General features: G+C 46.2%; 1 protein-coding gene across 1 annotated transcript in view; it reads left to right on the forward strand.

Annotated features, from left to right (window-relative positions):
• Positions 1-225: 225 nt before the first annotated feature.
• GRK7 (G protein-coupled receptor kinase 7) overlaps positions 226-20,842 on the forward strand; it is a 40,948-nt gene continuing 20,331 nt past the window's right edge. The window contains 3 exon segments of the mRNA XM_082461366.1: positions 226-3,764; positions 3,768-3,848; positions 5,201-5,638. Coding sequence (XP_082317492.1) covers positions 3,033-3,764; positions 3,768-3,848; positions 5,201-5,638 — 1,251 coding nt within the window. The 5' untranslated portion in view covers positions 226-3,032.

Here is a 20,842-nt window from a genome sequence, read left to right on the forward strand (position 1 = left end):
TAAATAAATAAAATAAAAGTGATACTTTTGTACTTTGATAAAAACTATTTTATCAAATATTTTTTGATCACTTCTTTGTGCCAGGCACTATTTGGCATTTAATTCTCTCAAGAACTTACTCAAAAATCAACACTGATATAAATGGAGTATAACTTTTAAAAATTGTGAATCACTATATTATACACCTGTAACATGTAATATTGTACACAAACTATAATTTTAAAAAAAAAGAAGAATCGGGCTTCCCTGGTGGCGCAGTGGTTGAGAATCCGCCTGCCGATGCAGGGGACACGGGTTCGAGCCCTGGTCTGGGAAGATCCCACATGCCACGGAGCAACTAAGCCCGTGAGCCACAACTACTGAGCCTGCGCGTCTGGAGCCTGTGCTCCGCAACAAGAGAGGCCGCGAGAGTGAGAGGCCCGCGCACCGCGATGAAGAGTGGCCCCCGCTCACCGCAACTGGAGAAAGCCCTCACACAGAAACAAAGACCCAACACAGCCAAAAATAAATAAATAAATAAACAAATTTATAAAAAAAAAAAAAGAAGAATCAACATTAGCTCTGTTTTCACATAATGAGACTGAGACTCAGAGAAGTTAAGTAACTTGCAGAAGGTCACACAGCTAGGACTTGCTAGAGCCAGGACTCAGCTCTCCCAAGTAGTGCTGGAGTTAGTGCTTGTAACCATAGGGCCACATCTCCAATCCAAGATTTCTGATATTTTTCCGCTTTGGCACAGGGTATCCTGAATGTGCCCAGCACTCGGCTGTGCTTCTAAGCTAAGGATTCAGTGCTGTTCTTTAATTGCACCTAAAATTACTGTTTCATCAAGTTGGGAAAAGCCCTGGCCCCTAACTGTTTGTAATCACATAGAGTGTTCTATTTTAAATAGACTTTTTTTTTTTTCAGGTGGGTAAAACTTTGAAAATAATGGTACTCTGTTTAAAATGGCCAGTGGTCAATGTATAATCATTTTATAACTTCTAAACTTTGTGTCAGATATTATTTAAATTCTGTTCTCATCAGTCAGATCATTTTCAATTACTAAGAGAGTTTTTTTTTTAACCCAGATGGTCTATGGTATTCTGATTAGAAAAAAAAAAAAAACATAAGAAAAACTTTCTCTTATTTATGAATGACAAAGCTACATGCAAAAGGTTTGTCTGTGCTGTCCAAAAAGGTAGACACTGGCCACATGTGGCTACTGAGCATTTGAAATGTGTGTGGCTTGAACTGGTACGTGTAAAATACAAAGCATATTCTGAAAACTCAGGACACAAAAAAGATGTAAAATATTCCATTAGCAATTTGTATATCAATTATATATTGAAATGGTAATACTTTGCATATATTGGGCCAAGTAAAATATATTTTAAAGCTAACTTCATATGCTTCTTTTTACTTTTTTTAATGTGGTTGCTAGAAAATCTGAAATTCCGTATGTGGTTTTGCATTTATCTATTGGACAGTGCTGGGTTAAGTGATTACTCGGGGATAAGAGAAAGTATCAGTGCGAGTGGGATCAAGCAGCTCATAGCAGATACGGTCATCAGTGAAAAACTTTCTTTTTTCAGCGATAAGGTGAAGTAGTCATGTGATGACAATTCTACCATTTTCTCAAAGTTCTGCCCTGTTGCCACTGTATTCATAAGAACCCCAGGAAAAGGCATTTCCTCCTTAGGAGAGAGTCTCAGACTGATTTTTCACTACTCAGAAATGTGGACCTGGAATGACATATCAAGAAGTCCCAACATTTCTAGCGTGGGTTGCAAAGCAGATGGCACGGTCCCGAGCGGTGGTCCCTCGTGCAGATCCCCCACCTCTGCCATTGGGCTGAGGGTTTACAGCGCAGCAGTGCAAAGCCAAAGGGCACCCACGAGTTCATTACATAATTCTCGGTAGCATGAGGTCAAGTGTGTATCTGCTCTGGGGGATGGTCGGCAGACTCTGTCAGGCAGACCACGGCCGTCATGATGATATTTTGACAGAGTGTGTGCTACAGGTTGTTTGTTTGGAAAAAGACTCACCAGGTATTTTTCCTCCCCTTTCTCCTTCCTCTCTCTCTCTCTCTTTTATTTTTTTTCCCCTTTTAAACACTCTGGCATAATACTGAATGACTTTGTTTTTAAGCTGCCTTAGCCTTGCTTTGTGAAGAAAAAGCCTGAGTGTTCTTTCCCTGTAGGACACAAGTGTTATTTTTGGAGCAGAGATTCTTAGCCTGATCTTTGTCTAAACCAATTTCTGTTCTTTGTGAGGTCGTGGTCTGGGGCGGCTCTGAGTGATCTCTGTGGAGGGAAGCTTCCTGGCTTCATGAGGGAGCCTGGGCCGAGGTGTCGAAGGGCCACGCCTGGAACGTCACGGCTCGGGGTCTCCACACACAGCTCCTTCGCCTTCAGATTCCCCTTGTTAGGCTTGTCTCCTTGGAATAGTCTGGACCACATGATGTGAAGTGGTGTGATTTTCCTGCTGATGTCATTTCCCGGGATGTTTTGGGTCAAGGTGACCTTGTGCTTTTTAACTGGGTACTGTAGGCCACAGACTACTCAGAACCAAGAAAGCCATGGCTGGAGGATCTCTGTAGGCTGTAGAGGGTGTCGCCGGCTATGGGAGAGCCACAGCCCACTCTGAAGGCCACGACCTGGGTTCCCGAGGGCCTCTGGGAACATGTCTCGTGACCCGCAGCTCAGAGCAGCCCCTTCTGTAACCTGCTTTGGATCAGGCTGCCAGACACGAGGAGGAAAACCTCTACGGCTTCTCAAAGCTCCTCTTCCTGACCTGTCATTCCTAGGAGTTTACTTAGCTTGCACCTGCTGGGAAACACGTAAAATCAGACACAGTTGAAAACACTGCTGTCAGCAACAAATAACACACCACCTTAACGATGACTCCTTTCCTTTGGAAATTGGTAGCTGGGGATTCAGGGAGCAGGTGTGGATGAGAAAGGCCCCATGATGAACAGGTAGACCCTGCAGGTGTCCCAGACTGCTTTCCCCTCGGGGGGTGACCTGTGAGGCGCCCTTCCCTGGCCGGCTATGCATAGCCAGCAAAGCTTCTTACAAGAGAAACCTCTTTCCCACCCTCCATCAGTCCCACCTGCAGACCCGAAGCTTCGCTGTAAATCCCGCAGAAGTCACTGCACCTTGGACCGGAGAGCAGCCAGCTGGCCCGGGCCTGACGGCGTCCCCGCCGCAGCCCTCCATCCTTCCTTTTCTGTGCCGAGGGAGCACAATCGGTGCTCAGCCATGGTCGACATGGGGGGCCTGGACGACCTGATCGCCAACACGGCCTACCTGCAGGCGCGGAAGTCCTTGGATGCCGACAGCAAGGAGCTGCAGCGCCGACGCCGGACCCTGATGCTGCCCGGGCCGCAGAGCTGCGAGCAGCTCCGCCAGGCCCCGCCCAACGACTTCCACAGCCTGTGCGAGCAGCAGCCCATCGGCCGCCGCCTCTTCCGGGGCTTCCTAGCTACGGTGCCCGCGTACCAGGAGGCCGTGGGCTTCCTGGAGGAGGTGCAGAGCTGGGAGCTGGCCGAAGAGGGTCCCGCCAAGGGCAGCACGCTGCAGGGGCTGATGGCCACTTGTGCGGCCTCCCCGGGGCGCCCACACCCCTTCCTCAGCCCAGCTCTGGTCACCAAGTGCCAAGCAGCCACCACGGAGGAAGAGCGAGCGTCCCTGGTGGAGCTGGCCAAGGCTGAGGCCATGGCCTTCTTGCAGGACCAGCCCTTCCTAGAGTTCCTGGCCAGCCCCTTCTATGACAAGTTTCTGTAGTGGAAAGTCTTTGAGATGCAACCGGTGTCAGACAAGTACTTCGAAGAGTTCCATGTGCTGCGGAAAGGTGGTTTTGGGGAGGTAAGTGTTTCAGAATAGCCAGGCTGGAAGACGAAATAGACAGCATAATAGAGTTTTATTTTGCCTCGTTTTTTTGTTTTTTTTCTTTTTTATCTCAAGGCAACTTAGAACTAATCTCAGTGCCACATGTGGAGAAAGAATTCCTAGCTTGCTCTCACGTCTTCTTTCCGGTCACCGCGTGAAATAAAATGAGAATGGCATAGAAAAAACTAACAAAATGTGGAACTGGCCAAGAATCTTTATCGTGGGGTCTACAACAGGCAGGCACACACTGAAATGCCCCTTTGGTGAATGATAGCAACAAACAATGGGAGATCCCCCTTTCCCCTTAATTGTGGTCATGGAGGTAATTTGAGAAAAACTTCAGAGAACTAAGAAAACACTCATCTTAAATTAAAGCCTGGAATCCGTTTTGCACCAATGCTATGCTCAGCATTCTTTTTTTTAAGTTGAAAAGAATTCTTTAAGGTAAAAGTCACATTAGCCATTAACCATTTTAGAGTGTACAATTTAATAGCATTTGGTACATTACAATGTTGTGTAACTATCATCTCTATCTAGTTCCAAGATACTTTCATCACCCCTGTGCCCATTAACAATTACTACCCATTTCCCCCACTCCCCCGACCCACCCAGCCCCTGGCAACCACTGGGCTGCTTTCTGTCTCCATGGATTTGCCGATTCTGGTGTGTCATATCAATGGAGTCATACAGTATTTGAGCTTTTGTGGCTGGCTTCTTTCACTGCGCGTAAGGTTCGGAGGTTCATTCACCTTGTAGCATGTATCAGTACTTCATTCCTTTTTAGGGCTGAATAACATTCCGTTGTATGGGAATACTACATTCAATTCATGTATCCATTCATCTATTGGTGGACAGTTGGGTTGTTTCCACCTTTTGGCTAGCGTGAATAGTGCTGCTGTGAACATTTATGTACAAGAATTTGTCTGAATACCTGCTTTCGTTTCTCTTTCGTATATGTCTAGGGGTGGAATTGCTAGGTCTTAGGGCAATTCTGTGTTTAACGTTTTGAGAAATCACCAAACTCTTCCAAGTTTTAAGTTCCCACCAGCAACACGTGAGCGTTTCAATTTCTCCACATCCTTGCCAGCACTTGTTATTTTTCCTTTTTTTTTTTAAATTATGGCTCACATAGTGGAGGTGAAGTGATACCTCACTGTGGTCCCAGCTCTATCTCAAAGAATCCTTCTCACTCACAGCTTCTCTTTTCTCAGAAGCCTGCCGTCTTTCCACCTTGGTGGTTTTCTGCTCCTCCACCCCCTGTATCCCCCCTCCCCTTGCTGTCTCCAGTGCTGTCTACTTCTTCCTCTCCCTTTCTTTCTCTCCTTAAGGTATGTGCTGTCCAGGCGGAAAACACCGGCAAGATGTATGCCTGTAAGAAACTGGGCAAGAAGCGGCTGAAGAAGAAAAATGGTGAGAAAATGGCTCTCTTGGAAAAGGAAATCTTGGAGAGGGTCAGCAGCCCTTTCATTGTCTCTCTGGCCTATGCCTTTGAGAGCAGGTGCCATCTCTGCCTAGTTATGAGCCTGATGAATGGGGGAGACCTCAAGTTCCACATTTACAGCGTGGGCGAGCAGGGCCCGGACGTGAGCAGGGTGGTCTTCTACTCGGCCCAGATGACCTGCGACGTGTTGCACCTCCACTCCCTCAGCATCGTCTACCGGGACCTGAAGCCCAAGAATGTGCTTCTGGACGACGTTGGCAACTGCAGACTGTCCGACCTGGGGCTGGCTGTGGAGATCCAGGATGGCAAGCTCATCATCCAGAGGGTGAGTGGCTCTCCAGGGGCCCAAAGGTGGGGCACAGAGTCGGAGAGGAGGGGAGAGGGCCGTTCTATTCCCAGGGCAAGCAGAACCTTGGACTTAATGCTTCTATTTCCTTGTTCTTAAAGCCCTTATGTTGTCATCTTGCCTTAAGTGGAGTGGTATAAGAGGATTAGCTTAACTGGCTATTTGGGGGCTACTTTGCTTTCCTCTCACTGGAAGCAGAGGGGAGCCTTCTTTGTGAGTTGGAGATGATCTGTGCCTTCACCGTGAGATGGTAAGAGCTGAAGCCGTAGCCAGGATCTAGGTATGTCCCACCAATAACCACCTCCCTGGTGCCATGTTCCTGAGTCAATAGAGCCTTGGTTTCCTTTTCTGGAAAATTTTAGGGGCTGGACCCTAAAATTTCAGGATTAAAGGAGGTAAAATTTAATAGGATAAGAAATAGAAGAAACCCCAGCACTTAGCACATTAAAGTAAATATCTCCTTTTCTGTTGAGTGTGCACTGGGGGAATGTTTTACATTGAACAAAGGTGAAATTTTAAATGAAAATATATAAACAAGACAACAAAGGCAATTGATGTTTATTTTGATCAATTTGGTTCAAGGTGATGGCAGATAATTCTTTGATTAAAAAGGGAATTATAATTAAGCAATTATGTTAAGTGAACAATACAAAAATCTCTCGAATTCTGACAGTTCTTTACCACTGAGTTTCTGTGCACAAAGGTGGGAGAATTCCCAGGAAGATAAGGGCCCAAGTCAGGTTCCTAAATATCCACCTAAAACTTGGTTTTTGCACAGTTTCCAGCTCACACGTCAGAGACGACAATCAGGCAAGGAAGTGAGAAAAATCATGGCAAGTTTGGGAAACCGCAGGTGAATTTATGTGGCTATAATGTAAGGAATGTTGACAAGATGTGTAGGGCTCAGATCATGCAAAGGCATTGGAATTCTTTCTTGTGAGGGACAAGAAGCCATTGAAGGGTTTTAAGAAAGGGAATGGTGTGATTAGACTTGCATGTTTTTAAACACCAATTTGGATTGTAGATGAGAGGCAGAGGAGCTAGTTAGGAGGCGTATGCGGTGGCTCAGGAAGAGATGATGAGGCCTGTATAAGACAGTAGGATTGAAGAAGTGGGAATAAAGCGGAGCTGTTGGAAAGAGACCTGGTGGGACTTCAGGACCAGCTGGGTATGAGGGTAAGTGATGCGGAAGGTCTCTAGCTCCAGTGACTAGAAAGAGGAGCAGAATTATGGGAAAGCTGGTAAGTTTAATGGTGAGTGTGGTGTATATGAGGCTCCTATGTGACAGGCAGGTAGACATTTAGATAAAGATCTGGTGCTCTGCTGAAAGGTCGGAGCTAGACTTTGGGATTTGGAGTCATCATGACTTGGGAAGCAGCAGACACCACTGGGTCGTTTGGGAAACAGTGGAGGAAGAGGACCAGGGATGGTAGCTAAGGAACATCAACATGTAGGCAGTGTTGAAGAAAAGGGGCCTTGAAGACGTTAAAGAAGTAGGACGAGAGTGACAGTCATGGGAGCTGTATCAGTTAAGGGTTGATTTCAGCGGCATATCATAGAAAACCCAAATAATAGTGGATTAAACAAGAGAGGGGGTTATTTTTCTTATGTAACAAGTAGTGTGGAGATAAGCGTGGTTGGTATTAGTTCCGTAGCTCCAGGATAATGGGATCGACATCTCTGTCATTTTGGCCTTTTCGTCATGTGCAAGATGGCTGCCCTAGCCCCAGCCATCAGGTCCATGTTCCAGGCAGGAGAAAGGAGGAAAGGTCAGAGTAAATAGGCATGCACTCAGCAACCAAATATGTCTCCGAATATGAACTTCCTTGGAAGGCCCATCTGACAGCTTCCGTTTAAATCTCATTGGCTAGAACTATTATCTGGCCACCCCGCCTGTAGGGGAAGCTGATAAATGACTTTTTTTTTTTTTTTTGGAAGGAGAAACGCAGGATATGGAGCAGGTAACTGGCAGCCTCCTCCACAGGAGCCAAAGGAGAAGAGGATTTAAGGGAGGAGAGTGGTCAGCTCTGTCGAGTGCTGCCAAGAGGTCAGGCAGGCTGTGGGATCTGACAGTCAGGAAACCACAGTGTCCTCAGGAAGAGTGATGCTCAAGGTCAGAACTCAGACTGTGGAGGTTGGATTGACCTGGGAGTAGAGAGTGAGACAAAGGAAGGAGGGAGGCTGGTCACTACAGGGGGAAACAGGGAGGAGGATGGAGTTTTAAGGAGGGGAGATTTAGATGCTGAGACAAGAATCAGGAGAGAAAGTGCTGGTTCTGTAGGAAGGAGAGGCTGAATGAGGGTGGAGAAACCGAGGAAGAGGTGGGGATGGGATGGAGGACTTCCATATCACTGTCTCCTAAGTTGGGGTGGAAGAAGCGGGAAGATGGCGGGGAAGCAGAGTGTTTGCCTCCGTGGGACTTTGCTATGAAAACAGGAACGTTGTGGGACTTCCCTGCTGGTGCAGTGGTTGAGAATTCGCCTGCCAGTGCAGGGGACACGGGTTCGAGCCCTGGTCCGGGAAGATCCCACAAGCCGCGGAGCAACTAAGTCCGTGTGCCACAACTACTGAGCCTGAGCTCTAGAACCCGTGAGCCACAACTACTGAGCCCGCGAACCACAACTACCAAAGCCCATGCGCCTAGAGCCTGTGCTCCACAACAAGAGAAGCCACCGCAATGAGAAGCCCGTGCACCACAACAAAGAGTAGCCCCCGCTCGCTGCAACTATAGAAAGCCCGCGCGCAACAACGAAGACCCAACACAACCAAAAATAAATAAATAAAAATAAAATTAAAAAAAAAAAAAAAAACGGAAACGTCGTGAATCCATGTCTGTCTATGCATGAAAATACCAAAGTGTATTTCTTCAGGATTTTGAATTCACATTGTCACTTATGCAGAGGAGAAGTGTTCCTTCTGAGTGTCTCATAGGCATGTATCATGCTAATCGGTGGTACATCTCCACCTTGCTGAAGGTCGAGGAGACACATAGCTCTGTCTCTTGTAAATCCTTTCTCAGTCTTCCTCCAGCTCTATTCATGGGCCAAGAGAATATTTAAGGACAGTTCCTTCAGTGGCTCCTGTGTCCAGCTGTCTGACTCTTTTGGAAACTGGAGGAAGCTTTCCGTGCCTCCTCAGTATTGTCCTCTATAATGAATGCAGTTGGTGGAGAAGTTTACTCACTAGAGACCTCTCGCCCTTTTGCCTTTCCTGAGTCCCTCTTTGTCCCATGAGACCAAACTTCTGGGTTTAGACCACTTGCCCCAGTCCTCAGACCTGCCTCCAAAGCCCAGGGGACCCTCAGGAAGGGTGCAGGGTGGGGAGGGGAAGAGTCAGAGAGAAAGTATAGAAGCCATAAAAAGAAAGAGACAAGGAAAGCATCCCTCTTTCACTGTTTACCCCTCCACATAGCTAAGTAGAGCCCCTCGGTTTCCTATTTACTGTAGCTCCCACACATGTAACTGGGCCCCCAAGTGGATTTTAAGATCATTATACTCACAACATTTCACAGAAGAAATGAAAAGGAACATATTTACAGGGCTTCTGTAACCGCTAACATTGTTGTGATGTCAAGATACTGTATAAAGAATTACTGTGAGGGCTTCCCTGGTGGCGCAGTGGTTGAGAATCTGCCTGCTAATGCAGGGGACACGGGCTCAAGCCCTGGTCTGGGCAGATCCCACGTGCCGCGGAGCAACTGGGCCCGTGAGCCACAACTGCTGAGCCTGTGCGTCTGGAGCCTGTGCTCCGAAACAAGAGAGGCCGCGATAGTGAGAGGTCCGCGCACCGCGATGAAGAGTGGCCCCCGCTTGCCGCAACTGGAGAAAGCCCTCGCACAGAAACGAAGACCCAACACAGCCAAAAAATAAATAAATAAATAAATAAATAAATTTTTATTAAAAAAAAGAATTACTGTGAACATTATGAAGAAGGTGTGAAGGAAAAATCACCCTGATTATGAAGGTTGATACCTGCCTGAACTCTGTGCAATCCTTCCAGAAAAGTTAAGGCATCATGGCTTTGGAGACATGGCTAGCTGCTTCTCATTCAGCTACTCATTCAGTCTTTTGTAAGCTATCATTGCTTTCTGCTACATATGAAAGAATGCCGGATTCTCAACAATTTCAGTGCCAAGGTCTCTGTGAAAATCTCCTGGCCTTTTCCTCCTGTCACAAGATGGCTTTTGCAACTCCAAACATCAAGTCCACATTCCAGGATGGAAGAAAGGAGGAGAAAGGAGAATGTTAACAGACTCTGCTTACACCCCATTGGCCAGGACCGTGCCACATGTTCACCTCTAGCTGTAAGGGAGCCTGGAAAATAGTTTTCCATTCTCCAGCCTCTATTGCAGGGGATGATAAGGGAGATGGGGAGTGAGATTAAATGTTGAATGAGCTGACAGCATCTGTCACCAGCCCCCAGGAAAAAAATATTGATAAAGATGAGGAAATCTGGTTCAGTTTTTAACTCACACAGGCATTAAAATTAGCAAATAATTGTTACAATGGTGTGGTAGGTAGAATTCTAAGATGACCTCCAATGACCCTTGCCCTTGTATTATTTTTTCCCATTGACTTGTGGGCAAGACCTGTGAATATGGTGAGTGAGATATCACTCCCGTGATTGTATTACATTATAAAGCAAAATGGATTTTGAAGATGCATTTATGGTTACTAATCAGTTGATTTTGAGTTACTCAAAAGAGAAATTAACCAAGTGGGGCTGACCTAATCACATGAGTCCTTTAAATATGGGTACAGAGGTCAGAGACAGCAGAACTCAGAAACTGAAAGCATGAGAGGGCTTCAACACACCATTGCTGGCTTTGAAGATGGAGTGAACCACATGGCAAGGAGTGTAGGTGGTCTCCAGAGCTGAGAGCTGCCTCTGAATGACATCCAGAAACAGCAGGGACCTCAGTCTTACAACCACAATGAACTGAAATCGACCATAACCACATGAACTTGGAAGAGGATCCTGAGCTCCAGATGAGAGTGCAGCCCAGCAGAATCTTGACTTTGGCTTTGTGAGATCCTGACCAAAGAACCCCTCCAATGCTGTGCTCAAACCTACAGAACTGTGAGGTAATAAATGGGTGTTGTTTTAAGCTACTAAGTTTGTGGTAATTTGTTACACAGCAATAGAAAACTCATACAAGTCATTAATAAAGGAAGATAGCCAATGGAAAGATGAAAAATAGCATCAACATTAATGGTGACGATAGCAAGGTACTGGACACTGTTAGAGGGACAATGTTTTCCTTTCCAGCAGGGATCAGTAGTACACCTACCATCTACTACAGACGTACCACAGAGATATAGTGGGTTTGATTCCAGACATTTTTTGGTTTCCCAGTGTATATAAAATTACGTCTACAAAGTATGCAATAGAATTATGTCTAAAAAACTATATACATACCTTAATTTAAAAATAATGTTATTGGCAAAATGGCACAACAGACTTGCAGGGTTGCCATAAACCTTCAATTTGTAAAAAATTCAATATCTGCGAAGTGCAGTAAAGCAAAGCACAATAAAACGAAGTATGTCTGTATAATAGAACTTGAAACTCTTAATTGAATTTGAAACTCTGGAAGTGATTCTTCCCAGTGGGTAACCCTTCCCTAGGTATGAGCTGAGCCTCCCTGGAGGGACACAGGCCCTGTCAGGTTATTTCAGGACACCAGGTGAAATACTTTGGACATTGCTTTATAGGCAGCAGTGAGCCATTGAAGGTTTATCAACAGGAAATGGCATGACCAGAGTGATTCTTTTTTTTTTTTTAATTTTATTGAAGTATATTTGATTTACAATGTTGTGTTAATTTCTGCTATACAGCAAAGGGACTCAGTTTTATATATATATTCTTTTTCATATTCTTTTCCATTATAGTTTGTCACAGGATACTGAGTATAGGTCCCTGTGCTATACAGTAGGACCTTGTGTTTATCTATCCTATATACAATATTTTGCATCTGGTAATTCCAAACTCCCAATCCTTCCACCCCCTTTCCCCTTGGCAACCACAAGTCTGTTCTCTATGTCTGTGAGTCTGTTTCTGTTTCGTAGATAAGTCCATTTGTGTCATATTTTAGATTCCACATATAAGTGATATCATATGGTATTTGTCTTTACCTTTCTGACTTCACTTAATATGATAATCTCTAAGTCCATCCATGTTACTGCAAATGGCATTATTTCATTCTTTTTTATGGCTGAGTAATATTCCATTGTATATATTTGCCACATCTTCTTTATCCATTCATCTGTCGATGGACATTTAAGTTGTTTCCATGTCTTGGCTATTGTGAATAGTGCTGCTATGAACATAGGGGTGCATGTATCTTTTTGAATTGTAGTTTTGTCTGGGTATGCAGAATGATTTTTTAAGGAGATGACTGACACTATGATGAATTCAAGTAGAGGGAGCCTGGGGTTCAGGAGAAAGGGGGGCCGGTAAAGAGCTACTGTAATAATTCCCACATGAGGTAATGAGGGTTGAAGTAGGGCCCAAGGCTCTGAACAGTCTTACATCCAGAGCTTAGCTGCCTGGCTTCACCTAGGCTCCATCAAGACCCACGTCTGTACTCACTTCTCTTAAATCACGGCTGTCCCCAGTGGAGGGGGCGGGGTTGTGGAGAGAATGGAGCCACTTCTAGAAGGCGGTGCCTTTTGCCCCATGGGGCCCCCGGCTGCTGGTAATTGGGCGGTGACTCAGGAAGGAAAGGCGAGGGTAGTTCTGCCCGAGTCTGAGAAAGACTGAGGCAGACACACGACAAGAGGCAGGGAGGCTTAAGAGCACTGGCCTGGGAGGCAGAAACCCTGGCTTCCTGTCGAGACTTATCACTGACTCACTGTGCCTGGCATCTCAGGCAGGCCCCAGAACATCCTTAATCTCTAAGATTTCATGAGTCTATGAGACAGTCTTTGACTTATTTGTAGGAAAAGACTCGCAAACGCCAAAGGTGAACACATGGCATACGTTTCACTATGGTTTACTGGGATATCAGTAAGGGTTCTTACCGGACAAAGTGAAGTTACTTAAGAAAATGAAATTAATGGTTTACATAACTAAGAAGGCCAGAGTGATCCAGGGTCTGAGCATTATCACCGGGAAGCCCTCCCTCTGTGCCCCAGCTCTGCTCTCCTCGGTGTTGGCCTCACTCTCACTCTCAGGGGCTCCTGAGTGGAGGCCACCGACAGCTCCACGCATATCCTACCAACCGAGCAATCCCGTGGAAAGAGAACAGTTCTTTACGAACAGTTCCTTCAAATTCCCAGGGAAGACTCTCAATGGACAGCTCAAGTCACATGCCCAACCATAACCAAGTCCATTAGCCAGGCTAGATCTCTGCTGTGCTCAGGAGCCAGGGAGAAGTTCTGTCCTATATATATATCAGGAACTGAGGGCAGAGGAAAGTGTTCTCCAATGGAAAGTAGGGATGGAGGGACTTCCCTGGTGGTCCAGTGGTTAAGGCTCCCCACATCCAATGCAAGGGGTGAGGGTTCGATCCCTGGTGGGGGAACTAAGATCCCACGTGCCGCATGGTGCAGCCAAAAGAAAAAAAGAAAATAGGAGTGGAAGAGAATGGTGAAATGGAATTCAGATAAGCAAAAACAGTGGGTACCCCTAATAACTGCTGTTATCTCAATGGTTTGAAAAGTTTGGAAGAGTTCTGACCTCTTAATCAAGGGATAATGGGATCTAGAGCCTTTATAGAAAGACTTACAAGATAGGGAGTATTACAGAGATGGAGAAACTGATACTCAGAGAGGTTAAGTTACCCACCCAAAGTCACATCTCTCATATGTGAGATGAACCCAGGTATGCCAGATTCAAGAGCACTTACGGTTTTGATTCCGCCTTGTCAAGTTCACACACAGAGCAGAATGTGGTCTCTGGTTTGTAATGCTATAAAAGGCCCTCCACTGAGTAAAACTCAGAATGAGTGCATGTGATGACATAGCATATCTTCCTCAGTCTGGTCTGATACGGATCCCAACCTCAAGCCTAGTTGAACCTCTAATGGAGTTAAGACTTTGGAAAAGGATTGGCCCAACCTTTACAGGGAACGATGTGACTAATATCTCAGTCAGCCTTCCCACACCCAGGCACAATATCATTAAACATTGTCCCAGCCACTGTCGATATTCACCTTTAATAAATGTGATAAGCACTCCTGCCTGTTCTCAGCTGACATCCACGTGCACACAATAAAACTAACTCTTAGCATTTTTAGAGCTGCCAGGTAAATATAACAGGAAAATTGGGCAATGGGACTCGTGCTGGGACTTTTCAAATTCAACCATCTATGTGGAGAACAGTGACCTTCAGATATTGTGGAACATGAGTCAATCCTTAAAACTTGCTATATTGTCAGGAATTGGAATGAAGTTAGTGCAGTGACCCAAAAGCTTGTGACATGTTTGGTTACCATGTCCTGCCTCTAACCAACTCCTCACATTCATAGGGATAATGTAATAGAGTTTGGGCATAATATTTATTTTGAAGCTTCTGGCGTGTTGACTACAATGCTAGTGACACACTGAATAAGTGATTTTGTCTATTTATTTATTTTTTAAATTTATTTATTTTATTTTCATTTATTTTTGGCTGCATTGGGTCTTCGTTGCTGCGTGTGGGCTTTCTCTAGTTGCAGCGAGCGGGGGATACACTTTGTTGCAGTGCGTGGGCTTCTCACTGCGGTGGCTTCTCTTGTTGCAGAGCACGGGCTCTAGGGCGCGCTGGCCTCAGTAGTTGTGGCTTGCGGGCTCTAGAGCACAGGCTCAGTAGTTGTGACACACGGGCTTAGTTGCTCCGCGGCATGTGGAATCTTCCTGGACCAGGGCTCAAACCCGTGTCCCCTGCATTGGCAGGTGGATTCTTAACCACTGTGCCACCAGGGAATCCCTGAATAAGTGATTTTAAAAAGATCTCTGAGTGTGTGTCATCAAACGTTAATACCTACATACATCACAACCATTATGACCCTGCTCCAAAAATTTTTCTCTTTGAGAATTTACTTCTGAGAATCAGACAGGACAGGCATTCTGGTTACTTCATGGTCACATATTGGTCTCTACCAAAATCCTAACCACCATTATTAACTAAATTTAGTTCTTAGTAACTTTTGACCACTCCAAAAATTTCACATCCATTCTCAAAGCATTTACCACTCTTAAGGGCATTCAGAAATATTCATTACAGTCTTGGAATTATTTTTTAACATTTCTTCATTCAAAAGGCATTCACTAACTCATTCATGCATTCACTCATTCAACCTATATTAATTGAGCATTTCCCACATGCCAGGACAGTGCTAAACATAAGGCACAGGAAGAATTGTGTCAAAACAAAGCCAGAAACCTGCTTATTATCTATCTATGTCTTACTTATTCAGCCCATGTCTGATGTCTTAGCCTATTGGTCAGATGAGAAGTTTTTTATCATAAGAGTATCCAGACATTACCCACAAATCCTGGCTGAACACAATGCCTAACCAACCCTGTCAATTCTATTTTAAAATATGTGAATATAGCAATTTATAGCCTGACTTTGGTCTCAAAAATTGTTAAAAATAAAGTTTAGATTTACTGAATTGGTAAAATATTTAAGCTACAGTATATTTCAAGATGCAGTAATAAAGTATGCATATTTATTCTATTTAAAAAAAAACTGGAAAGGGGAGGGATAAATTAGGAGTTTGGGGTTAACATATATACACTACTATATATAAAATAGATAACCAACAAGGATCTACTGTATAGCACAGGAAACCCTACTCAATACTCTGTAATAACAACTATACTCCAATATGAAATAAAAATTTCAAACAAATAAACAAACAAACAACAAAAAAAGAAAAAACAACATGGGGCATAGAACAATGAGCAAAAACAGACATGATTTCCTGCCCTATGGATCTTACAGTCTAGTGGGGGAGACAGAACTTCATAATCACCCAAATGAATGTAACATTTCAATGATGACAACCGCTGGGAAGATGTGGTACATGGGGCTCTCCAAGGAGGATTTTTCTTAACATGTAAGGCTCCGAGAATCAACCACAGGGGCAATACAACTTACTGATATCGGGAGGACAGACAGGAATTCACTCAGCAAAGCAGTTGGGGTGGTGTCTTGGTTGGGTTCCCTGGAAACTACTTTGAGACAGATTTCCACTCTCATAAGATACGTGCATGAGGAAGGCAGAATTGGGCAGAGGGAGAAGCTGACCCTCAGTGAGGTCACTCCTTCAGCGAGCTCTGGAGTTGGGATGGCCCTTCCAAGTTGTCCCAAACTGAGGTAGGGTCCAGGCTTTAGTATCTCTCCAAGGTCAGTTGGTGATCTTGGGCAGCTGCCAGAAGGAAGAAGCTGGAGTGAAGCAGTTCCCTGCTGCAGAGGGCAGTTCTGGGTGAGGAGGTGGGGGGGTAGGGGGGTGGTAGGTGGAGGGGGCAGGGGGCAGCTCTGAGCCATCGGCAGTCAATGGTCGCAGCCAGGGCTGGCTACTTGATGTTCAGGGCTCATAGCAAAATGAAAATGAGGGGCCCCTTATCCAAATATCAGGCAAAAGCTTTCTCCTTTCTTCCATGCTCAATCTTTCAACAGATCGTGCTGTTTTTGTTATTTGCTATTTCTTTCTTTCCCCCCACCCCAAACATTTAAAACATTTTATTTATTTATTTTTGTACTTATTTTTGTATTTTAGCCACACTGCGTGGCATGCAGGATGGTTTTCCAACCAGTGATGGAACGCGGGCCGCCGCACTGAAAGTGCCGAATCGTAACCACTAGGCCGCCAGGGAACTCCCTGTTATTTGCTATTTCATGTTGCACTCCCTCAGGCTCTGCGATCCACCAGGATTCAGTGGAGACCCTCACAGACACTCAGGGCCTCACTCTACAACTGGACCCAAGGAAGCACATGCCTGACCCCAGCCCTCCCTGCACCAAATGCAGGCTCCCACCGGTGGCAAAGAGTAGCCAACAGTTGCTGAGCAGAGTCAGGGTGGGGAGCAGAGAGACAGCCCTGAACCCATCACTGGGAGGCAAGAAAGTGTCAAGAGATGGCACTGTGTGTGAGCTGAGACTCCAAGACCCAAATTCATGCTCCACTGTCTCATTGGACTTAACTTACAAGATACAAATTCAAAAATTTGTCAAGACAGCCTCCACACAGCATGAGACCCCAGCACGGGGTTGCTTCTGAGCACAGGGCCCTGTTGGGCTGCACTGGAGACCAGCCCTGGGCCCAGCAGCTGGGGAGCAGAGGCCGAGATCCTGAAGAAGGAACCGGGCAGAAGACCTCAGTATCCACTCCAGATGGGGCAGAGTATGCCAGGCAGTGGCAACAGCCAGTGCAAAGTGCATGCTGCTTGGGAAAGGAAGCCAGGAAATTAAATGCACAAAGCAAGAGGAGGCATGATTCACAGGAAGCTGGAGTGGTGGCGGGGGCCAGACCAAACCTGGCATGACAGGCCATGTTAAGGACTTTGGTTTTTTGCCTAAGAACACTGGAAAGCCTTTGAAAGCCTTTAACCAAAGGGGGCAAGAAGCTTAGAATTCTGTTTTGAAAAAGAATCACTCCATCTGAAGTGAGAGCAGATCAGAGGGGATTCAGGTGGATTGCGGTAATTTGTAATCCAGGTGAGAGATAATGGCAGCTCAGCCAACAGGAGGGGTGGTGGAGCCAGAGCACAGTGTTTGAACTGGGAGGAGATTCCAGAATGACTGGGCCTCAGTGATAGTTTGGACATGGGCTAAGGGAGAGGGGGGTGTCAAGGGTGATTTACTAGGTGAAGTTGTGTCACAGATACAGACTTGGCCTTGAGTACAACAGGATACCAGGCAAACAAATGCCTGCCTTCATGAAGCCCAGGACAGGGAAGAGACTGATAAGTCAAAGGACGCTGACAATACAGCAGTCAGACTGTCCAAGTTGAGTGCATAGGGAGGGCACCAGCCCAACACTGGGTCATGGGGTCAGGAAGGGCTTCCAGGAGGAAATGACAACTGAGTCGAGACTCACAAGGCAAACAGAAGTGAGGCAGGTCATCATCAAAAAATCTACAGACAATAAATGCTGGAGAGGGTGTGGAGAAAAGGGAACCCTCTTGCACGGCTGGTGGGAATGTAAATTGATACAGCCACTATGGAGAACAGTATGGAGGTTCCTTGAAAAACTAGAAATAGAACTACCATATGACCCAGCAATCCCACTACTGGGCATATACCCTGAGAAAACCATAATTCAAAAAGACCCATGTACCACAAGGTTCATTGCAGCTCTATTTACAATAGCCAGGACATGGAAACAACCTAAGTGTCCATCGACAGATGAATGGATAAAGAAGATGTGGCACATATATACAGTGGAATATTACTCAGCCGTAAAAAGAAACAAAATTGAGTTATTTGTAGTGAGGTAGATGGACCTAGAGTCTGTCATACAGAGTGAAGCAAGTCAGAAAGAGAAAAACAAATACCATATGCTAACACAAATATATGGAATCTAAAAAAAAAAAAAGGTCTGAAGAACCTAGGGGCAGGACAGGAATAAAGACGTAGACGTAGAGAATGGACTTGAGGACATGGGGAGGGGGAAGGGTAAGCTGGGACGAAGTGAGAGAGTGGCATGGACATAGGTACACTACCAAATGTAAACTAGAGAGCTAGTGGGAAGCAACTGCATAGCACAGGGAGATCAGCTCGGTGCTTTGTGACCACCTGGAGGGGTGGGATAGGGAGGGTGGGAGGGAGAGGCAAGAGGGAGGGGATATGGGGATATATGTATACATATAGCTGATCCACTTTGTTATACAGCAGAAACTAACACAACACTGTAAAGCAGTTATACTCCAATAAAGATGTTAAAACAAAAGAAGTGAGGCAGGTGAAGAGAAAGGAGAGTGGGCTTGGCACAGGGATCGGCATAGGGTGGTGGTCCTCAACTGAGGGCGATTTTGGCCCCTAGAGCATTTTGACAATGTCTGGAGACCTTTTTGGTTGTCATGACTGGGGAGTTGCTACCGGCATCTTGTGGGTAAAGGCCAGGGATGCTGCAAACATCTTACAACGCACACCACGGCCCCTCCCCGCAAATAGTGATCCACCATGTCCATAGTGCTGCACTGAAAAACCCTGGCCAGAGGCCTGGGGCTCAGTCAAGGGCAGTGTGACTCTGCAGCTGCCTGGAGTGCGGAGTCACGGGCTGAGAGGGAGACAACAGGTGCCACCGAGAGCGGAGCCTGTGTCAGGCCCTAGGGGGCTGGAGGAGTCAGACAAGGGCATTCGAACCCAATGCCAAGGGTGCTGGGGAGCCATTGAAGGTTTCCAGGCAGGAAAGTGACAAAATCAGCCTTAGAAGGGCCAACAGGAAGAGGGAGTTGGGATGAGGGTAAAGAGGAGGGGAGTGAAATGTTCATAGCAGCGCTATTTACAATAGGCAAGACGTGGAAACACCCATCAACTGACAGTTGGCTTAAGAAGATGGGGTATAATATATATGTACAATGGAATATTACTGCTCCGTAAAAAAGAATGAAATCCTGCCATATGCAGCAACATGGATGAGCCTAGAGAATATCATGCTTAGTGAAATAAGTCAAAGACAAATACTGTATAATACCACTTATATGGAGAATGTAAAAGATAGTACAAGTGAATGTATATGCAAAACAGAAACAGACTCACAGATGTAGGAAACAAGAGGGAGAGGGAAGAGAATCTGGCACTCTGCATGGCTTGGTGCGTGGAGCATGGGTCGGCCCTCTGTCTTCCCTGGGAAGTGCCAGGCTGGCACATTGTCTGTTGGGTTGTGGCAGTGAGGAGAGAAAGAGGGTCGTGAGGCTTGCAGGGTGCGGCAGGAGAGGGCTGTCATGCAGGATGATGCGATCCAGGGAACAAACCGTTGCCGCATCACCTAACTTGAGGTAGACACGTTGGAAGCTCAGAGCATCCTTTCAGATCAAGTGCAGCTGATGAAATACGGTCCACAGGATCAAAAAGATGGAAGGAGAGTGAGTCTGTCAATCTGGTTCTGCCACTTACTATGGCTGCTGCGTACAGATGCACAGGCTGACCACAAACCCAGGCAGAGAACCTTCTTCTAACTGGCCCAGACGTGCCACTTAGGCTTGCCATAGCCCTGCATGTGACCCCAGACAAGTCATGCCTCTTCTCTGAGCCTGATTAATACTGCTCCCCTCTTAGGCTTGATGAGAAGATTAAAGTAGATGAATGCCTAGCAGAGGTCAGCCACTTGGTAGGCACTCACAAAATGATTGCTATGATTATTTTACGAGAAGCCCAGTGCTAGACCCTCTGCCACGATCCCCACTGTTGCGTTGTTTCTGCCTCACCTGAAAGGCACTGTAGCTGCTCAGAGGACTTTTGCTGCTGTGCTTTGTTCTCTGAGGGACACTAGGAGCCAGCAGGACCCCAAGGCTGCAGCCGGGTGGGCAGTGGATGAAGGCGCAGCTCGCCTAGAAGCTCACTTCCTCACAGCCACGTGGAGCTTTGTTTGTGATTTTATTCTGAGTGTCTTAGAGGCACCATGGAAAATAGGCGTCAGCCTGCTGCTGGCCAGATTCGCAGAATATGAAACCACCAAAAGAACACACTCCAGTGGAAGAATCACAGCTATTGATCTCTGATGATGTACCAGGCCCGTCTTTCAATCTGATGGAGTCTTAGAGGCTTCTGGGTTTTTCTTTTTGTGTAGCTGCCCTGCCTGAGACAACCAGAACCTGGCTTGGTGACCATCGTGGCTAACACCTATTGAGGGCCTGCTATGTGCCAGGCTTTGGAAAGGCACGCAGTGTGTCTTATGGCTTTAATCTTCATCACAGTCCTATGAGGTAAGAGCTGTGAAGCTCAGAGAGGTTGAGTAACTGGCCTGGGGGTGACCAGCTCTAGTAATTGGTAGAGCTGAGATCTGCACCAGAGCAGACTGATGCCAGACTGTATAGCTGCAGAATTAGTTCTTGCAGGATCCCTCTTTTGGATCCCCTCTTCCCAGGGGTGTCAGGGAGAGCAGGAAAGCTGAGGCTCCCCCTCCTGCCCAGGAAGTGGCTGGCAGAAAGCGACGGGGCGGGAGGGCAAGGAGCAAAAGTTAGGTCCGCGCTCTGGAGGCTGCAGCCCGGGGCTGAGCACACAGGGCGGAGCCTCGGAGCAAAGTCCCCT

Source organism: Balaenoptera physalus (genome assembly GCF_965194825.1).
Source record: "Balaenoptera physalus genome assembly, chromosome: 4".
NCBI lineage: Eukaryota > Metazoa > Chordata > Mammalia > Artiodactyla > Balaenopteridae > Balaenoptera > Balaenoptera physalus.